This window comes from Trachypithecus francoisi, unplaced genomic scaffold, assembly GCF_009764315.1.
Source record: "Trachypithecus francoisi isolate TF-2019V2 unplaced genomic scaffold, Tfra_2.0 Lachesis_group17, whole genome shotgun sequence".
NCBI classification, from domain to species: domain Eukaryota; kingdom Metazoa; phylum Chordata; class Mammalia; order Primates; family Cercopithecidae; genus Trachypithecus; species Trachypithecus francoisi.
In genome coordinates, this window is record NW_022681462.1 from 60,940,326 (window position 1) to 60,956,494 (window position 16,169).

Genomic DNA, 16,169 nt, shown 5'->3' on the forward strand with positions numbered 1-16,169 from the left:
ATCAGAGATAAAGAGATTAAGATTATTTACTTCTTTCCTCAAAATTTTTCTGATTTGATTATGTAACTCACATGACATTGGTTTTCTTTTTTGTTGTTGTTGTTTTGAGATGGAGTCTCAGTCTGTCACCCAGGCTGGAGTGCAGGGGTGCGATCTCAGCTCTCTGCAACCTCTGCCTCCTGGGTTCAAGGGATTGTCCTGCCTCAGCCTCCCAAGTGGCTGGGATTACAGGCGCACACCACTATGCCTGGCTACTTTTTGCATTTTTAGTAGAGGTGGGGTTTCACCAGGCTGGTCTGGAACTCCTGACCTCAGGTAATCCGCCCACCTAGGCCTCCCGAAGTGCTGGGATTACAGGCGTGAGTCACCCCACCCGGCCTTTTGTTGTTTTTGAGTCAGAGTGTCACTTTGTCACCCAGGCTGGAGTGCAGTGTTGCGATCTTGGCTCACTGCAACTTCCACCTCCCAGGTTCAAGCAATTCTCCCACCTCAGCCTCCCAAGTAGCTGGGACTACAGGTGTGCACCACAATGCCCGGCTAATTTTTGTATTTTTTGTAGAGACAGGGTTTTGCTATGTTGGCCAGGCTGGTCTTGAACTCCTGACCTCAAGTGATTTGACCACCTTGGCCTCCCGAAGTGCTGGGATTATAGGCGTGAGCTACCACACTCGGCCAAAGCATTACTTTTAATTAAACTTTTCGACATAAGGCAAGGTAAAACTAGCAGACAATATTATTCTTTCAATTCTTCTGAATTGAAGCGATTTAGTTTTAGGGCAAAAGACCATGTTTTATGCTTTAAAAATATTTATACAGTAGATAATTAAATATTTTTGAAAATTAATTCATTTTTCAACAAATATTTACTGACGGCCTATCATAAGCCAAGCACTGCGCTGGGCTCTCAGGATGCAGCAAGGGCCAGGATGGTAAGATCCCTGCCTTCAAGGAGCTCCCAGGAACAACTAGCAAGTGTGTAAAAGGAAGGAGGGATCAGCAGAAATAGATGAAAAGGGACACTTGGGAATCTTCCCAGAAATTTCTGTCGTAAAAGGAAGCACAGTGGTTTTCAAAGTCTTAGGCAGCAGCTGAAGACAATGTAGATTTCCACAGATGACACACTTGTGATGATTAGCATTAGTGGGAGATGGTAAAAGAGCTCTTATGGCTACTGTAGCCATGTCCCAGGTCATGTCGTGTGTGTGTGTGTGGTGTGTGTGTGTGTGTGTGTGTGTGTGTGTGTATGCTTCCTGGTCCTATACTCATAGCCAAGGTTACAAAATAGGATGGTGCATTTGGAGAAAAAAGTTAATGAAACTTTCATTTTTATGTGTATTGCTACATTTCTACCAGGATGTGAAAGCGTAAACTAAATTTATAATGACTATATTTCTATTGATTCCAAAGATAAATTCTTTCACTTGATGGAAAACTAAAACATTTATGAGTATTAAAATAAAAATTTGAATAGAATTATGGTTTGCTTTTATACTATCTGCGTCCTAGTAATTTTCTGAGCAAGATGTTTTATAGATTTTTTTCTATGAAGATTTGGAGATAATGTTTCAACATTTTGCCTTTGTCCTTCAATAAAACTCCACAGTAAACCAATAGTATATAGGAGAATTACCAGCTGAATTTACATTTTAGCCAAGCCTTAGGCAGAAAAAAGAAAGACTGCAATTTTGATCAGGACCCCTGGATTCCAGGACTGCATTTCCACAAATGGACTAGCATGCATAGATGGATGTAAGCACAAAGAAAATGATAACAACATTTACCAAGCACATATGCTGTGCCGGGCCCTGGGCTACATATCTCTCAAAGATTATTCAGTTTACATTTCCACACCACGATGAGGTAGGTGATGAAGAATCCACACCTGGGAAGAGTTAAGAAACCCACCAGTTAATAAGTAGCTGGGCTGAGCACAAGCCAGGCAGTCTGACAGCAGTTCCACAGCTACGGAAGAAATCTGAGCTCTTCAGAAGAAAAATGTTACTGAAAGAACAGCTTCTCAGCTCAAAAATTATTTTAAGTAAATCTGCTCTGTCTTATATTAATTCATATACATATGTTACAAAATGTCCATTCTTCCCAAATGCCACAGTTCTGAAAACTAATCACTGGTACTTTATCTGTCATTTCTTATCTGAGATGATTTCCAAATAGAATTCACTGGTGTAGGCAGGTGTTGTTTTCTTCATGACAGGAAGAAACAAAGGTCATTGGAAACTGTGATCTGACCAAGATGATGGGGTGACAGCCCCCAAACCTTGAGTTGGCACAATTTGCCAAACCCCACCATATCTCGACTCCCAAAGATCTCATAAAACTTCATCCAACGTTTATTCAAGGGCATTGTTTTTCATTAAAAAATAAACGACTTTCAGTATCATATAACTTAGGACCTGTAGTTTCACAGATACAGTTACCTCTAATTAGATAAGCCTTGGTGTTTTCCAGCATTCATTTGTTCTGTATTATCCACAGGCTTCTCCATTCATCACAGGAAGACCAACATGTTAGTTATCTGCTTGTCTCTTTTCTAAAGACAGTTTTGTGCCCATACTGCAAGAGAGGACACAGTACCCATACCTACATTTCATCCATTCAGATGTGAACGTAGGGTTCCCTTGAGCCTCATTTATTAAGGTTGAACAGAGTAAGCCTGCACCTGTCCACTAGAGGTCAAGATCAGCAAATTGAGACTGTAATCACAATCCACTTGAAAACATCACACCACACTTTCGAGTATTTCTCCATTTCCAAAGCAGCACTTTTTCATGGTTTTATTAAAGTTCTAAATGGTTTTAAGGTGCTAGTATAAAAACAATCACTTTTTATTTTTGTATTTATAATACACACACCCCTTTGTGTTGGAATTCACAAAAAAATTACCCAAAGAAATTTGAAAAAGAATATGTATAAATAAAAAATCTCTTCATGTATAAAGGAGAAAAATATTTGAGTGTGAAAACAAGATTGAGGAAACAGGTGAAGAAGGAAAAACAGATTTGTCCATTTAATTTTATCACTCATCGGGCCCTGTATTCTGGATATTCCAGTAGAGAACACAATCTAGATTTTTTTCTTTCATATGAAATCTCCTCCTAAACCCACCCTCCCTCCCTCCCCTCTCTCTCTCTCTCTCTTTCTCTCTTTCTTTCTTTCTTTCTTTCTTGAGACAGGGTCTCGCTCTGTCATCCAGGCTGGAGTGCAGTGGCGCAATCTCGGCTGACAGCAGCCTCTGCCTCCCAGGTTCAAGCAATTCTCCTGCCTCAGACCTCCGAGTAGCTGGGATTACGGGCGCCCACCACAACGTCCAGCTAATTTTTGTATTTTTAGTACAGACGGGGTTTTACCATGTTGGCCAAGCTGGTCTTGAACTCCTGACCTCAGGTGATCCACCTGCCTTGGCCTCCCAAAGTGCTGGGATTACAGGTGTGACGCACTGTGCCCGGCCTACTCCCAAACACTTTCTAAAGTTTCAGATGTGGCAAATTTTCAATTTTCTAACTTTAGTGAAAAATACCACTCTGCATTCTTTTAAATATCTAGTTGTACTTATAGCAGCTACAAAGTGTATTTTATCTTAAAATGCAGGCTTTTCAAGAGGAACGATTTTAGAATTACCTGTTTTTGCTAGACAGCTGTGGCACATTTTAAAATGCACTTATAAAGATATCTGATCTTATTACCTTTGGAAAGTATTTTGATTACACACACACACACACACATGGTTTTAGTTATGTCTGAGACAGACTATCAAGGAAATGGTAAATGATATAATGTTGATAAATGATGGAAGGCTCAGCTATCTAATTCCTATTACACTTCCACTTTTTCTGGAAAAAGGCAGAAAAGCTGGCAAGAAGGAATCAATGGTCTGAATGGGTGAGGGGATTCTAGAAAAAAAACATAGTTACTATAAATGTTACAATGTCCTGGCCTGGATTAATTTCTTCTAGAGAACTAAGAGTCTCCAAATAAAGTCTCTGCTGGTTGTCATCAGAGGTGCTGAGGCAAATGAAAGGCAGGCTAGAAGACCAGAGAGAGGCGATTCTTATCTTTAAACAAGGAGAGTCAGGTGGTTCCACAACCTGCAGACTGATGAACTTGACATCATCCTGGACAGCATTCTGGGATGGATGATTAAAGGTAGGGCCTGTGAGTATTTAGGGGAAAAAGTGTGATCTCCAAGAACCAGCATGGGTTCACCAAGAATAATTCATGTCAGATTAATCTTATCTTATTTTTCATAAAATAAATGGGAGATTGTGGAAATATGTGAAGCAATCTAGATTTTAGAAGGACAAGCAATAAGGGTTTCATGACTTTTTTGTGGGTAGAAAGGAGAAATAAATACAAATGAATTAATTATTCGTTCATTTAACAAATATTGGGTTGGTGCAAAATTGTGGTTTTTGACATTAGAAGTAATGGCGAAAACTTCAATGTGGCACCAACCTAATAAATACCTGCTCTGTATTAAGCACTATACTAGGCACTGAGGATAAAACAGCAAATGATAGATATGGTCTCTGTCCTCAGTTTCTCAAGAGGGACAGTCAAAACCCAAAAGCCCAAATAAATAACATATGCGCAAGTTTTTTTGTAATACAGACGATAAAGAAAACAGAGGCAGGGCAGAGATAAGAGAATGGGGGGGGCAATCTCCTTTAAATAGCATGAGTAGGTCTCTCTGAGGAGGAGGCACTTAAGCTCAGGTGTAAAAAGAATGAAAAGAATCTACCTTGCTACAAGGAACAGTGGGAAGAGGACAGTTTCAGGAGGGGTAGCGTGTGCAAAAGCCCAGAGGTGGGAAAGATACTGGAATAAGGGAGCTTTGAAAGGCGGCCAGTGTGTCAGGAGAGTGGTGAGTAAGGGGGATAGTTGTACTAGATTAAAGTTGGAGAAATCGGCAGGGGCACTCCCCAAATAAACTGGAAAAGATGAATGAAGGAGATTCTAGTGGCCAGTTCTTTCAACTCTTTTACCAATGGTTTAGAATCCATTTTTATCAGTTATGTATAGCCGATTGTTTTTAAATACAACAAAAGAGAACAAAGCATTGAAAGAAATGTTAATTTGGTTGACAAAATTAGAATCCAAAGAGCAAAGTATCATCGATCAGCGCTTAGGCTCTGGTCTCAGACCAGTGTTTGAAATCTAGCTTTAACATTCTCTCTATGGCGTTGGACAAGTTATCTAATCCCTCTAAGCCAGGTATCCAAGACAATATAAAGGCTGGCACAGTGGCTCACACCTGTAATCCCAGCACTTTGGGAGGCCAAGGTGGGCGGATCACCTGAGGTCAGGAGTTCGAGACCAGCCTGGCCAACATAGTGAAACCCCATTTCTGTTAAAAATACGAAAATTAGCCGGGCATGGTGGTGCGTGCCTGTAATCCCAATTACTAGGGAGGCTGAGGTGGAAGAATCTCTTGAACCTGGGAGGCAGAGGTTGCAAGTGAGCCAAGATCACACCACTGCACTCCAGACTGGGTGACGGAGTGAGAGTCTATCTCAAAAAATAAAAAATAGGCCGGGCGTGGTGGCTCAAGCCTGTAATCCCAGCACTTTGGGAGGCCGAGACGGGCGGATCACGAGGTCAGGAGATCGAGACCATCCTGGCTAACACGGTGAAACCCCGTCTCTACTAAAAATACAAAAACTAGCCGGGCGACGTGGCGGGCGCCTGTAGTCCCAGCTACTCGGGAGGCTGAGGCAGGAGAATGGCGTAAACCTGGGAGGCGGAGCTTGCAGTGAGCTGAGATCTGGCCACTGCACTCCAGCCTGGGCGACAGAGCGAGACTCCGCCTCAAAAAAAAAAAAAATAAAAAAAAATAAAAAATAAACATAAAAATAAAAAAAAGTATAGGATGAGACCCAGGCAGCTCAGTTAAATCTTCTATATTACACAATAATCTGCCTGCTGCATCAAGTTATATGTGGCTCGTTTGGTGATCGGGAAACTACTGTGGCAGCTTTCCCCCAGGATTATTTTAAGTACATTGCCCAGCCTCTGACAGAATTGTTTATAGACCAAATGTAGGCCCTTATATTTATTTTGCTTATGTCACCAATAAACTATACGGCCTCTCAAATTATCTGTTTGAAGGACTGAGAAACTTAGCATAGCCAAATCCTAGAAATTAATTTTAGCCTTTCAGTTCTGTTCTCATCATTGGGAAAGAAATTGCTAAAAGTTAATACAATATTTTAAAGACGCAATTTGTAAATTTATATCATTCAGTGTTGGAATTACTATACCCAAATATTTCTCTATTCCTTTAGTGCCATTAAAATGTAATGCTGTTGCAATTACACCCAAGGGTACTGAAAAATACTTTTTAAATTAGGTGCAAAGCTTTAAAGTATTCAAGTGCGGCTTGGCGCAGTGGCTCACGCCTCTAATCCCAGCACACTGGGAGGCCAAGGTGGGCAGATCACGAGGTCAGGAGATCGAGACCATCCTGGCTAACACGGTGAAACCCGGTCTCTACTAAAAATACAAAACATTAGCCGGGCGTGGTGGCGGGCGCCTGTAGTCCCAGTTACTCGGGAGGCTGAGGCAGGAGAATGGTGTAAACCTGGGAGGCGGAGCTTGCAGTGAGCCGAGATAGCACCACTGCACTCCAGCCTGGGCGACAGAGCGAGACTCCATCTCAAAAAACAAAACAAAACAAACAAACAAAAAATTAAGTATTCAAGTTCAATTTTAAAAAATGACTTAAAGGGTTAAGAAAAGCACAATAAATTTAAAATAATTCACCCTTTGTAAATTAAAGGAAATAAAATATTAGGTAGGATTAAGAGCATGATTATTTGTATATTAAAGACAAGTAAGAAGAAATTAAACCATTTAGTGTAATGATAGATTTACATTAGGTAAAAGACAAAAACAACCCTAAAATCTTGGGTTGCTAGCTGGGAAGGAATATTCAGTAAAAATACCCAGAAAAAGAAATGTCAGGCAGTAATGCTATATATTTCTAAATATACTACTACTAAGCAACAAAAATTCAAAACAGGCCGGGTGCAGTGGCTCACACCTGTAATCCTAGCACTTTGGGAGGCCGAGGTGGGTGGATTGCCTGAGCTCAGGAGTTTGAGACCAGCCTGGCCAACATGGTGAAACCCCGTCTCTACTAAAATGCAAAAAATTAGCTGGGCATGGGGGTGCGTGCCTGTAGTCCCAGCTACCTGGAGGCTGAGGCACGAGAATTGCTTGAACCTGGGAGGCAGAGGTTGCAGTGAGCCGAGATTATGCCACTGTGCTCCAGGGTGGGCGACAGAGGGAGACTCTGTCTCCAAAAAAATAAAAATAAAAATAAATTTTAAAAATTCAAAGCAGTTTTCATACTTAGTATAATTGAGAAATGAGAAAAACTACATCAATTATAATAGTGTTTTGGGGATTAAATTCAGTAACTCCCTCTTAAGATTTAAGATTGTGCCACCTTTTCTTAGCATTTTTGTCAAGTAAAAGTTTTTTTGATGTTGCTTTTCATGTTCCTATTTTCTCTACTTAAGCAGAGTTAGCAGTGATAGTTTTCCTTATTTAATCACATCTTATATTTTTTGCATTAAAATATGCCTTTTAAAATGTTATCCATAGAAAAGTCTTATTTTCTCTAATGTAAGCATAGTAGTGATGTTTTCCTATTTGATCAAATATTTACTTTTTGCATTAAAATGTCTTTTAAGATGTTATCCATAATTGGATATCCATAATATCCAATATACATGTCTTACTTTACTGTAAGCTTATGATTTACTTTACTGTTGGCTTATGATTTTATTAAATTTGGAGAAACTATGACTTATTTAACTAGAAGTCTCCTAGGCATGCATACTGCTTGCTTTTCCTTACTGAAAATTATGTTGATTTTTCTTCTGCATGTGCTCCTGTTTGATTCCAGTGCTAGTGACCTGATCTAGGCAAATTTCACAGGACTTCCTAACTCCAATCCCTCTTGGTTATAGGCTGTCTTACAGCTGCTGCCATAATTTCTAATTCTTCCTTGCTGCAAAGCCTAGATAATTTGAGACTGTTCAGTCCAGCGTATGCTACAAGCACCTGATTCCTCCACCTCAATCCTGCCCCTCTTCTCTTGCTACCTGCCACTCTTACTTCTGCACCTGGCCTCTCCATCATGTTCTGCTAAATGAAATTCTCATTCTTGTGATAAAAGAAACCCAATACCTTTCCAATCATCCCTACTCCACTTGGGTCACTTTTCTGTTCTTCCTTATCACCAATGAAACCAGTTTTTACTTAATTACTTTATTTCCATATATTCTCATAACCATACATTTATATATTTGCCTACATCCCCACCAGTTTATAAACTTAGTAAAGTAAGGGTCTTAATCTTCTACTGAAATCCTATTTCAAAAAAACTCTTCAGTAACTGACTCAAGATGTACAACTTTATCTTTTATGTGATTTTTTTGAACTGTTAAAAATACATGAAAAAAAAAAAGAAACGGAATGTACCAAATATTAATAGCAGTTACCTCTGGAAAATTTCAAAATGGGAGTTGGAAGGGGTAGGGGTAGGGTTGGTCGTAGTAATGTAACTCAATATATACCCGTTACCTAAAATTGTGACTGGCACATGAGTCTTCAATTAATATTTGTGGAATGAATGGTCAGAATCTAAATGTTCAGTTAACAGTATGAATTTTTTTGGTAGGTTCTTTTAAAATCTTTAGTACTTCTTAAATATTCCATAACGAACTTGGATTTATCATATAAAAACTCACACTAAAAAAGATACATAAGCAAATCTGACATGGAAAGCATGACAACCAAATTTGACGTGGATAAAGTTTTAAGATTCAGCACAAGGTTTGATCCCAGTATCTTAAAACTTTTTGGGAGACAAGTGCGCTATTGAAAGCAGACGGCTTTTAAAAACATCTAAGATATAGAATCTTGAATTGACAAACTAAATGTTGTCATAATTATTTCCTCCAAAGAAATTCTTAATCTCATGCAAAATACCTAGCTGTTGCATCCTGTTCTGTGGCTTCAAATACTATCAATATACTGATTCCCCATTTCATTTTTAATATTTTTTTAGAGACAGGAGCTGGCTCTGTCTCAAGTGATCCTCCTGCCTCAGCCTCTCAAGTAGCTGAGACTACAGGCGCATGGCAACCCATCCAGCTAATTTTCATTTTGTAGAGATAGGGTCTTGCTACATTGCCCAGGCTGGTCTCAAAATCTGCGGCTCAAGTGATTCTTCTGCCTTGGCCTCCCAAAAGTGCTGGGGTTACAGGTGTCAGCCACCATGCCTGGCCTAGTGATTCCACATTTTAATTTTCTCCCCTAAACGCTACACTCATATGTCCAACTGCCTACTACACAATGTCTCTGTTAGAATTATTAATAGCAATCTCAAAACTCAATTATGTTCAAGGCAGGATTTGATTTATACCCTCCAATTTGCTCCTCCATTGGTTTTCTTAAATCGCAGTTAATGGCAGCACCACCCCTCTCACACCAAAAAGTGGAGTCATCTTTTGATCTTTTTCTTCTTGTTCACATCTAATCCATCACCAAGTCTTATCAGCTCTACCACTAAAACATACCCCAATTCTGACTTCTCCCCATGACTATCACCCCAGTCCAAGGTCCCACCATCTCTCACCTAGATGACTGTAAGTCTTCCTTACCTTGTTCCACTATTCTCCACTGACCAGTGAAATTTACAACACACCACACGTCCCCTTTGCTTAAAACTCTCCAGTGGCTTCCCATTACACTCAAAAAACATCCTAAATCCCTCACTGTAGGCGTATAGCCCTAAATGGTCAGGCCCTTGCCAATCTCTAGAACTTCATCACCTACTATTCTCCTCCGATCAATGGACTTACCTTACTGGCATTCTTTATTTCTCAGCAAATAATTCCATTTGTGCTTTGGGGACTAGTTTTATTGTTCTCTTCATCTCAAAAGTTTGTTCTTTGATCTTGGTCTAATTTTCTTATCATTCAAGCTTACGAACCTGTAAAATTGTGCCCCAGTCCCTCCACCACCATATTCTGCCTCATTTTACTCATAGCTTCGGAAATTACCATTTCATTGCTGTCTTATCTACTATAATTCAATAAACTCTGGAAGGCAGTAAAGCTTTGTCTTGTACCCCAATGTACACCCAATACTTAAAATAGTGAGTGGCACACGGGTCTTCAATAAATATTTGTTGACTGCATGGCTGAAGAGAGTCTTAATGTTTAATCAAGCGTCCAGGGCATGAAAACAACACAGTTGCTCCAACTCATCTACACTTTGCCATAGCAACGTCTCCTCCCGTCCCCAACAAATAACCAGCTACCTCCCACAAAATTTCCACCCCAAACCTCTTTAGAATATAGTACTTTAAAAGTCTATGTTCTGGATCAGCTGTTGCAAAATTACAAAACAAAACCAGAGCCTCAAATATATGTAGCTTTTATGCACATGGGCCAAGCAGCATTGCCCTCTTTGGAACTTTCTTACCCTCAAGTCAGCCCTTGGTATACATTTCTATCTAATTTCATCTAAGTAAAACTGTATGTGCTGGGGTACAGGTAAGCAAACAAATCAGTGCTATTTGCTTTATGTTAACACTCTCAAAGACGGACCTGGTTCTGTATCCTTCTTAGGAGGGTCCTATGGCCAGGCGTGGTGGCTCACGCCTGTAATCCCAGCACTTTGGGAGGCTGAGGTGGGCAGATCCCCTGAGGTCAGGAGTTCAAGACCAGTCTAGTCAACATGATGAAACCCCGTCACTACTAAAAATACAAAAATTAGCCAGCCATGGTGGTGGGCACCTGTAATCCCAGCTGCTCAGGAGGCTGAGGCAGGAGAATCACTTGAACCTAGAAGGCAGAGGTTGCAGTAAGCCAAGATCGGGCCACTGCACTCCAGCCTGGGTGACAAGAGTGAGGCTCTTGTCACTAAAAAAAAAAAAAAAAAAAAAAAAAAAGTGTCCTGATTCAATCACAGGCTCTTTGGCTTGACTAAAAAGCAGTATTTGCTATAAAAATAAGAGATCTAAGACCAGTCTCAATAAAACTTACCAAATTAGTGCTTAATGCCAGAGAGAAAAGGAAGATTAGAAATAAACATAAATAGCAACCAGATCAAAATCAAATTAAAAAATTCTTAAGCTTTGGATTTTGTCAAATGAAGCTTAAAATTCAAGTATCAGTTCTTATGGTTCCAGCCATTACAAATCTTATGTAAACATGAGAGCTAAAAACAGATTGGTGTGTGGAGAATGATTATAATGATTATTTGGGCTCAAGTTTTGTCTAAGAAACATAAATTTAATGATAACTCTTAGTAACTATTTAATCCAAGCTGTTTTGCTTCAAATATTTTGTACTGTGTTTAGCCAGAAAAGAAAATACAGATGAACGCTTTCTCTTTGTAAGGTGATTGTATTATAAACAAGGCTAAAGTAGCAAGACTAAACTTTTAGTGCAGATAATAAAATTTGAATAGTACAAGAATACTCTTCAGGTAGTATCTATAGGATAAGAGCTCTAAATGTTTTTGTATCAGGTGGCAATGCCATCTAAAGTAATATTAACAACATAAATGTATATATGTGCATACACACACACTTACACATATAGGCGAAGGGAGAGGGGTGTGTGTGACAGAGAGAGTGTGTGTGTGTGTGTGGAAGGGAATGAAGAGAATGCATAAGAATGGGTACAAATCAAAGCAACCTTTTCTTGGGTTAATTATTTCAACTATAAGGATGTATCTCAACTTCTGAAGAAATTCCTGGTTTGTATTTAAATGCACTTTAAAAAGACCATAACACACTCAAATTTAGTTGACAGGCTACAATGGGATTCAGAAAAGGACACAGTGAATATAGACTTAGGTGCAAGTTCATGCTGGTGATTTTTCTTTTTGAAAATGTAAGCCACTAACATTTTAAGAAAAAAATTTAAACCAAAAATTGCATATTAATATTATACACAAACTGAAACATAAGTGACTTTTAGCACAGTGTATACATGCTTACATAAACTCAAACACATTTAAAACAATTTCCATTTAACATATGAAAGTTTTGAAATACATAAAAGCATTAATACTTTCTATAAAACTACAGTTAGAACATCAATTTGCTACAAGCATATAAAAACATCAAGTGCTTTCTTGGAGTTTCAAGTTTCCTCTCTAAAACACAATCTTGCTCACATATATAGTCCTTTTCCAATAATCAGTATGAACTTTTTGTTTCTCAAGAGGTTTATTTTCCAGGTACATTATAAGCTCAAGAAAACAGACCCAACAATTATGCGATATAATTATGTCATAACAACTTAATTGCACATAATGCTTTAAAGTAGGTTTGGATGAAGTTCTCAAACACTTTGGTATATGATCTTCAGGGACTTTAATTAGAAACAACAGAAATTCTAAGTCCCTTCAATCCCCATTTTGCTTTAAAATGGACAAGTCTTTGGTTAAAGTTCTACATTTTGGGCATTTATTTTTAATCAAGATGGTCCCCAAACCAATACATGGTACTGATGTATTACAAATTCACAAGACTTAATTTAACCTGCTTCTGATGCAGTGGGAGGTTACAGATACTCATTTACTACAATATGTCATTGGATAGCTTCAATCTTTCACTTATAAGCAGAGAAATTAATAGATTTATTACTTCTCTGTCAGTTTTCTGTTATAACCTAAACTGTACAGTAATTTGCAGTAACTATACTGCTCCACAGTATATATAATTATGACTGATAAGATGTAGAGCATTAAATTTAGAGTTAGCTTATTTTGATAAGTCAATATTAGACTGTACAGTAACTCTGCATTAACTATTAAAAGGTTGTTAGTTAATGCTTATTTAAAAACCCCAAACCATTCCATTTACAAGAGAAATTGTTGCAAATGTATAAAACAGCAGATATACAAGGAGAACACCAAACATACTTTATTAGCACAAAAAAAGCAGCCATAACAAGGCACAGCAAGCAGAAACATACATTAGCAGTCAAAGGGTTAGTGTTGCATACAAATATAGCTCTTCTTTTTTGTAGCCTTGGCAATAGCCATAGGGATGTAAAATAACATTCTGTAGCAGCAGGTAAGGAAACTATGGAGCACTCACCAGTGGTACAGAGCACATTAACAAAAAGACACAAGAATGGATTTGGCTACTGTAGTGCAAAATGTCTAGGACAGAACTGTAAATTCAGTTCAGTTACTAAGAAGCAAACACTAGAACTTGATATAACTTCCAAAAGAGCTCACTCAAGTAGTAGTACATATTATTCTAAGTGACAAAAAGGTGCTAAGTAAAGTTATTTACAGATATAATGGTTGTACAGTACCTTTTAAATCTGCAATTTAGGTTTCAGATTTTCCATTAAGAATTAACTGCACTGAAATTCTATAAATTATACTTAAGCAACTCAGCTATGAGAGTTTACAAAAAAGAGACAAATTCTGCCATCCAAATTATTAATTACAGTTCAACAATATCTCAACATCAGCAACCATTGTAGTTACTATTATCTGACTTGTTTGGGCATCTTCTAGTCTCATGTACTTCATGGTTCACAAAATCATCCTGGGCATAGGAACAGATCCAACTTTTATGAAACAACAATTAGACTGCACATCAACTTAAAAAAAAAAAAAATCACACGCAAGACTACATTGCAGCAGCTATTCCAAACGCCTGTTTTAAGTTAAAGCACTCATTTAAAAAACTAACACCTAGGGCCTTTCAATAAAATTCTACTACTAGCTTTGTAAGTCTGAAACTTTAAGAATGACTATTTAGAAAACCTGGTTTACTTAACGGTACCTTTTGCAGAAGAGAAAAGGCATCTGATTATAAACTACATCAACACGTAAGTGAACTGCACTATGCCCTTGTGGCCAGAAAATTGCATTTTTTTCTAAAAGGAAGGCAGTCTTTCATTCTTTTTGGACTTCCAAAGCTTGATTTATAGTAACTACAAACATCACTATTTTTGGAAGGTTATAGAAAAACTCTTAGAAAAAATAATTTCAAACATTAGTCACACTGTTGAAATACTCATCCAATATTAATAATTTGTTCTTCAGTAAGAAATAGAATTCTTCTTAACAAATGCCCCAGAGTTGCCTCACTCAAATACTACAGCCATTAAAAACCAAACTGTTAGCGAAATCGGCAAAATGTTTTTGTAGTCTTACTTAACACCTGTAGCTCTATCCTCTGGTGTTCCAATAGGCACCACGTTTATCTGAATAAGTAACAGCAGGTCGCATCTGACAGATACTAACACTAAGCTTACATACTGTATGAAAAAGCCTAACACTGCTACGTGTGCTTGCTATAGGTGTACTGTCTGATGCACATGAAAGCGGACCTAGTTAACACCCTTTGGGGACCGGAAAGTTTACTTTGCCTTGACTGGTTCTCGTTCTAACCAGCGAACTCTAACTTTTTGTTTATAATGATACTCTTTTAAAAAATCCTGTAACATTGAGGGTAGAGGGAGCCCATCAATTCCATCATACGTAGTGCACCTGCAGATTACCGCGCGACAGATATACTGCAGGCTAAAAGGAAAAGTCCGATTTAGTGATATAGTAAGCAATGGTTCAAAAAACATGCACGAACTGGGATCTTTATAATGTTCTAAAAGTCCTGTTACAGTGGAGGAGTGAAATACACAGGGGTCATGGGCATCGAAACTAAAGTTGTGATTCCACTGCTCAATTCGGGCATGCAGGGATCTGTTGTAGCGGCGGAAGCTCACAGAGAAGAGGTAGTCCTCTTGCGCAGAGTCCCTGAGCAAAAACGTGCCTTCAGGTTTCCCTTCGAGAAGGGCTTCTGCTTCATAACGGTCCATCACTCCCCAGTAACAGGGATTCCCTGTAATTTGAAGCAAATCAGGCACGAGGCAGTGTATGTAATCAATCTGTGTGTGGACTTTCCAAGCTCCCTGTCTGCTAACATGGGTATGGCTGTCTCCAGATATCTGACGCTGCTTCTGCCTCCGTGACTGCAAACACAGGGTGGTTGTATCCTCTTCCGAGTCACAATTAGCTTGTGGAATTGCAGAACTGTCCCCACTTATTTCAGTCATTCCAGGTGCTAACTTTGGTCCCAGTTTATATAATGGATTAACCTGTGCAGTGGCTTCAAATGTATGTATTTGTGCATTGGGAGGGGGATCAACCCCTTCTTCAATACTAAGCCGCCTTCTCTCTCTAAGCCTATCTTCTTCATCTTCTGTAGAAACCAAAGATGGATCAAATGTATCAAAAAATGTTGAATGTGGGCTCACAGGAGCTGTATGCTGTTTAATCAAATGCCATTTTTGGGCTAAATCTGAGCCAGCAGGAAATGGGCATTTCTCAAGCATTAATTCAGACAGATGGATTTTTCTTTTATTGGAAAAGAGAGGCTTTGACTGCTTGCTGTAAGTTCTCATGGGAAAACACAAGCCCACAGTATCCTGCAACCTCTGTCTCAGAGAGCGACTTCCTACAGTTCTGCTGGAAACACTGTCCATGTCGTGTACAGAACTTACGCCATAGCGCCTCTCCCTCCTTTGAAGTCCACTTCGAGTTCTCCCAAACTTTTTATCAGCATCCAATGAACTCTGGGTCTTTGTAGAACAGGAATGTTTTTTCTTCCCACCCCATGGAGCATGTCGAGAGTATGAATCTCTTCGTGCAAGTCTTGTTCCTGGGGTAACACAAGAATCATTATCCTTTTCGATGCTTATTTCAACAATTTGAGGGATTTCTGTGGCACAATTTTGATTTCTCCTTGAAGAATTCTTTGAAGGGCTTAATCCCAGTTGCAAGGCAACATTTTCTCTTAAGGGACTGCTTTGTTGCTGAGGAGTTGAGTCTCCTATGCTGATGTTTTTCTCTCTGACAGACAAACATCTGTTGGAGTTCATATCCACATTTTCACTACGGCTTCCTCCCTCATGACCGAAGAGATTCTGACACCTGTATTTGAAGTTATTCCACATTTTCCCCACTTTATCCATTGATTATAAAATCTAAAGACAAAACAGGAAAAAGAGAAAAATAAATTAATCAGAGTAGCATGTGAAGGTAGCTAAGGCAGTGCCCACGTCCCTTTCCGTTCGGAATTTCAGTGATATTGGCCAAGAGTT

At 38.9% G+C, this 16,169-nt stretch overlaps 1 protein-coding gene across 10 annotated transcripts in view; it reads right to left on the reverse strand.

The window, feature by feature from the left end:
• The window catches only part of SOCS5 (suppressor of cytokine signaling 5), a 170,135-nt gene that overhangs the window by 93,039 nt on the left and 60,927 nt on the right, over positions 1 to 16,169 (reverse strand). For 3 of the 10 annotated variants that reach the window (XM_033175802.1, XM_033175801.1, XM_033175803.1), the window contains exon 2: positions 11,426 to 16,052. The exons of the other annotated variants lie outside the window; for them this stretch is intronic. In XM_033175802.1, the coding sequence (XP_033031693.1) occupies positions 14,430 to 16,040 (1,611 nt within the window). In that variant the 5' untranslated portion in view covers positions 16,041 to 16,052 and the 3' untranslated portion in view covers positions 11,426 to 14,429. Of the gene's footprint in view, positions 1 to 11,425; positions 16,053 to 16,169 lie in introns of those variants that run through there. 10 annotated transcript variants of the gene reach the window in all.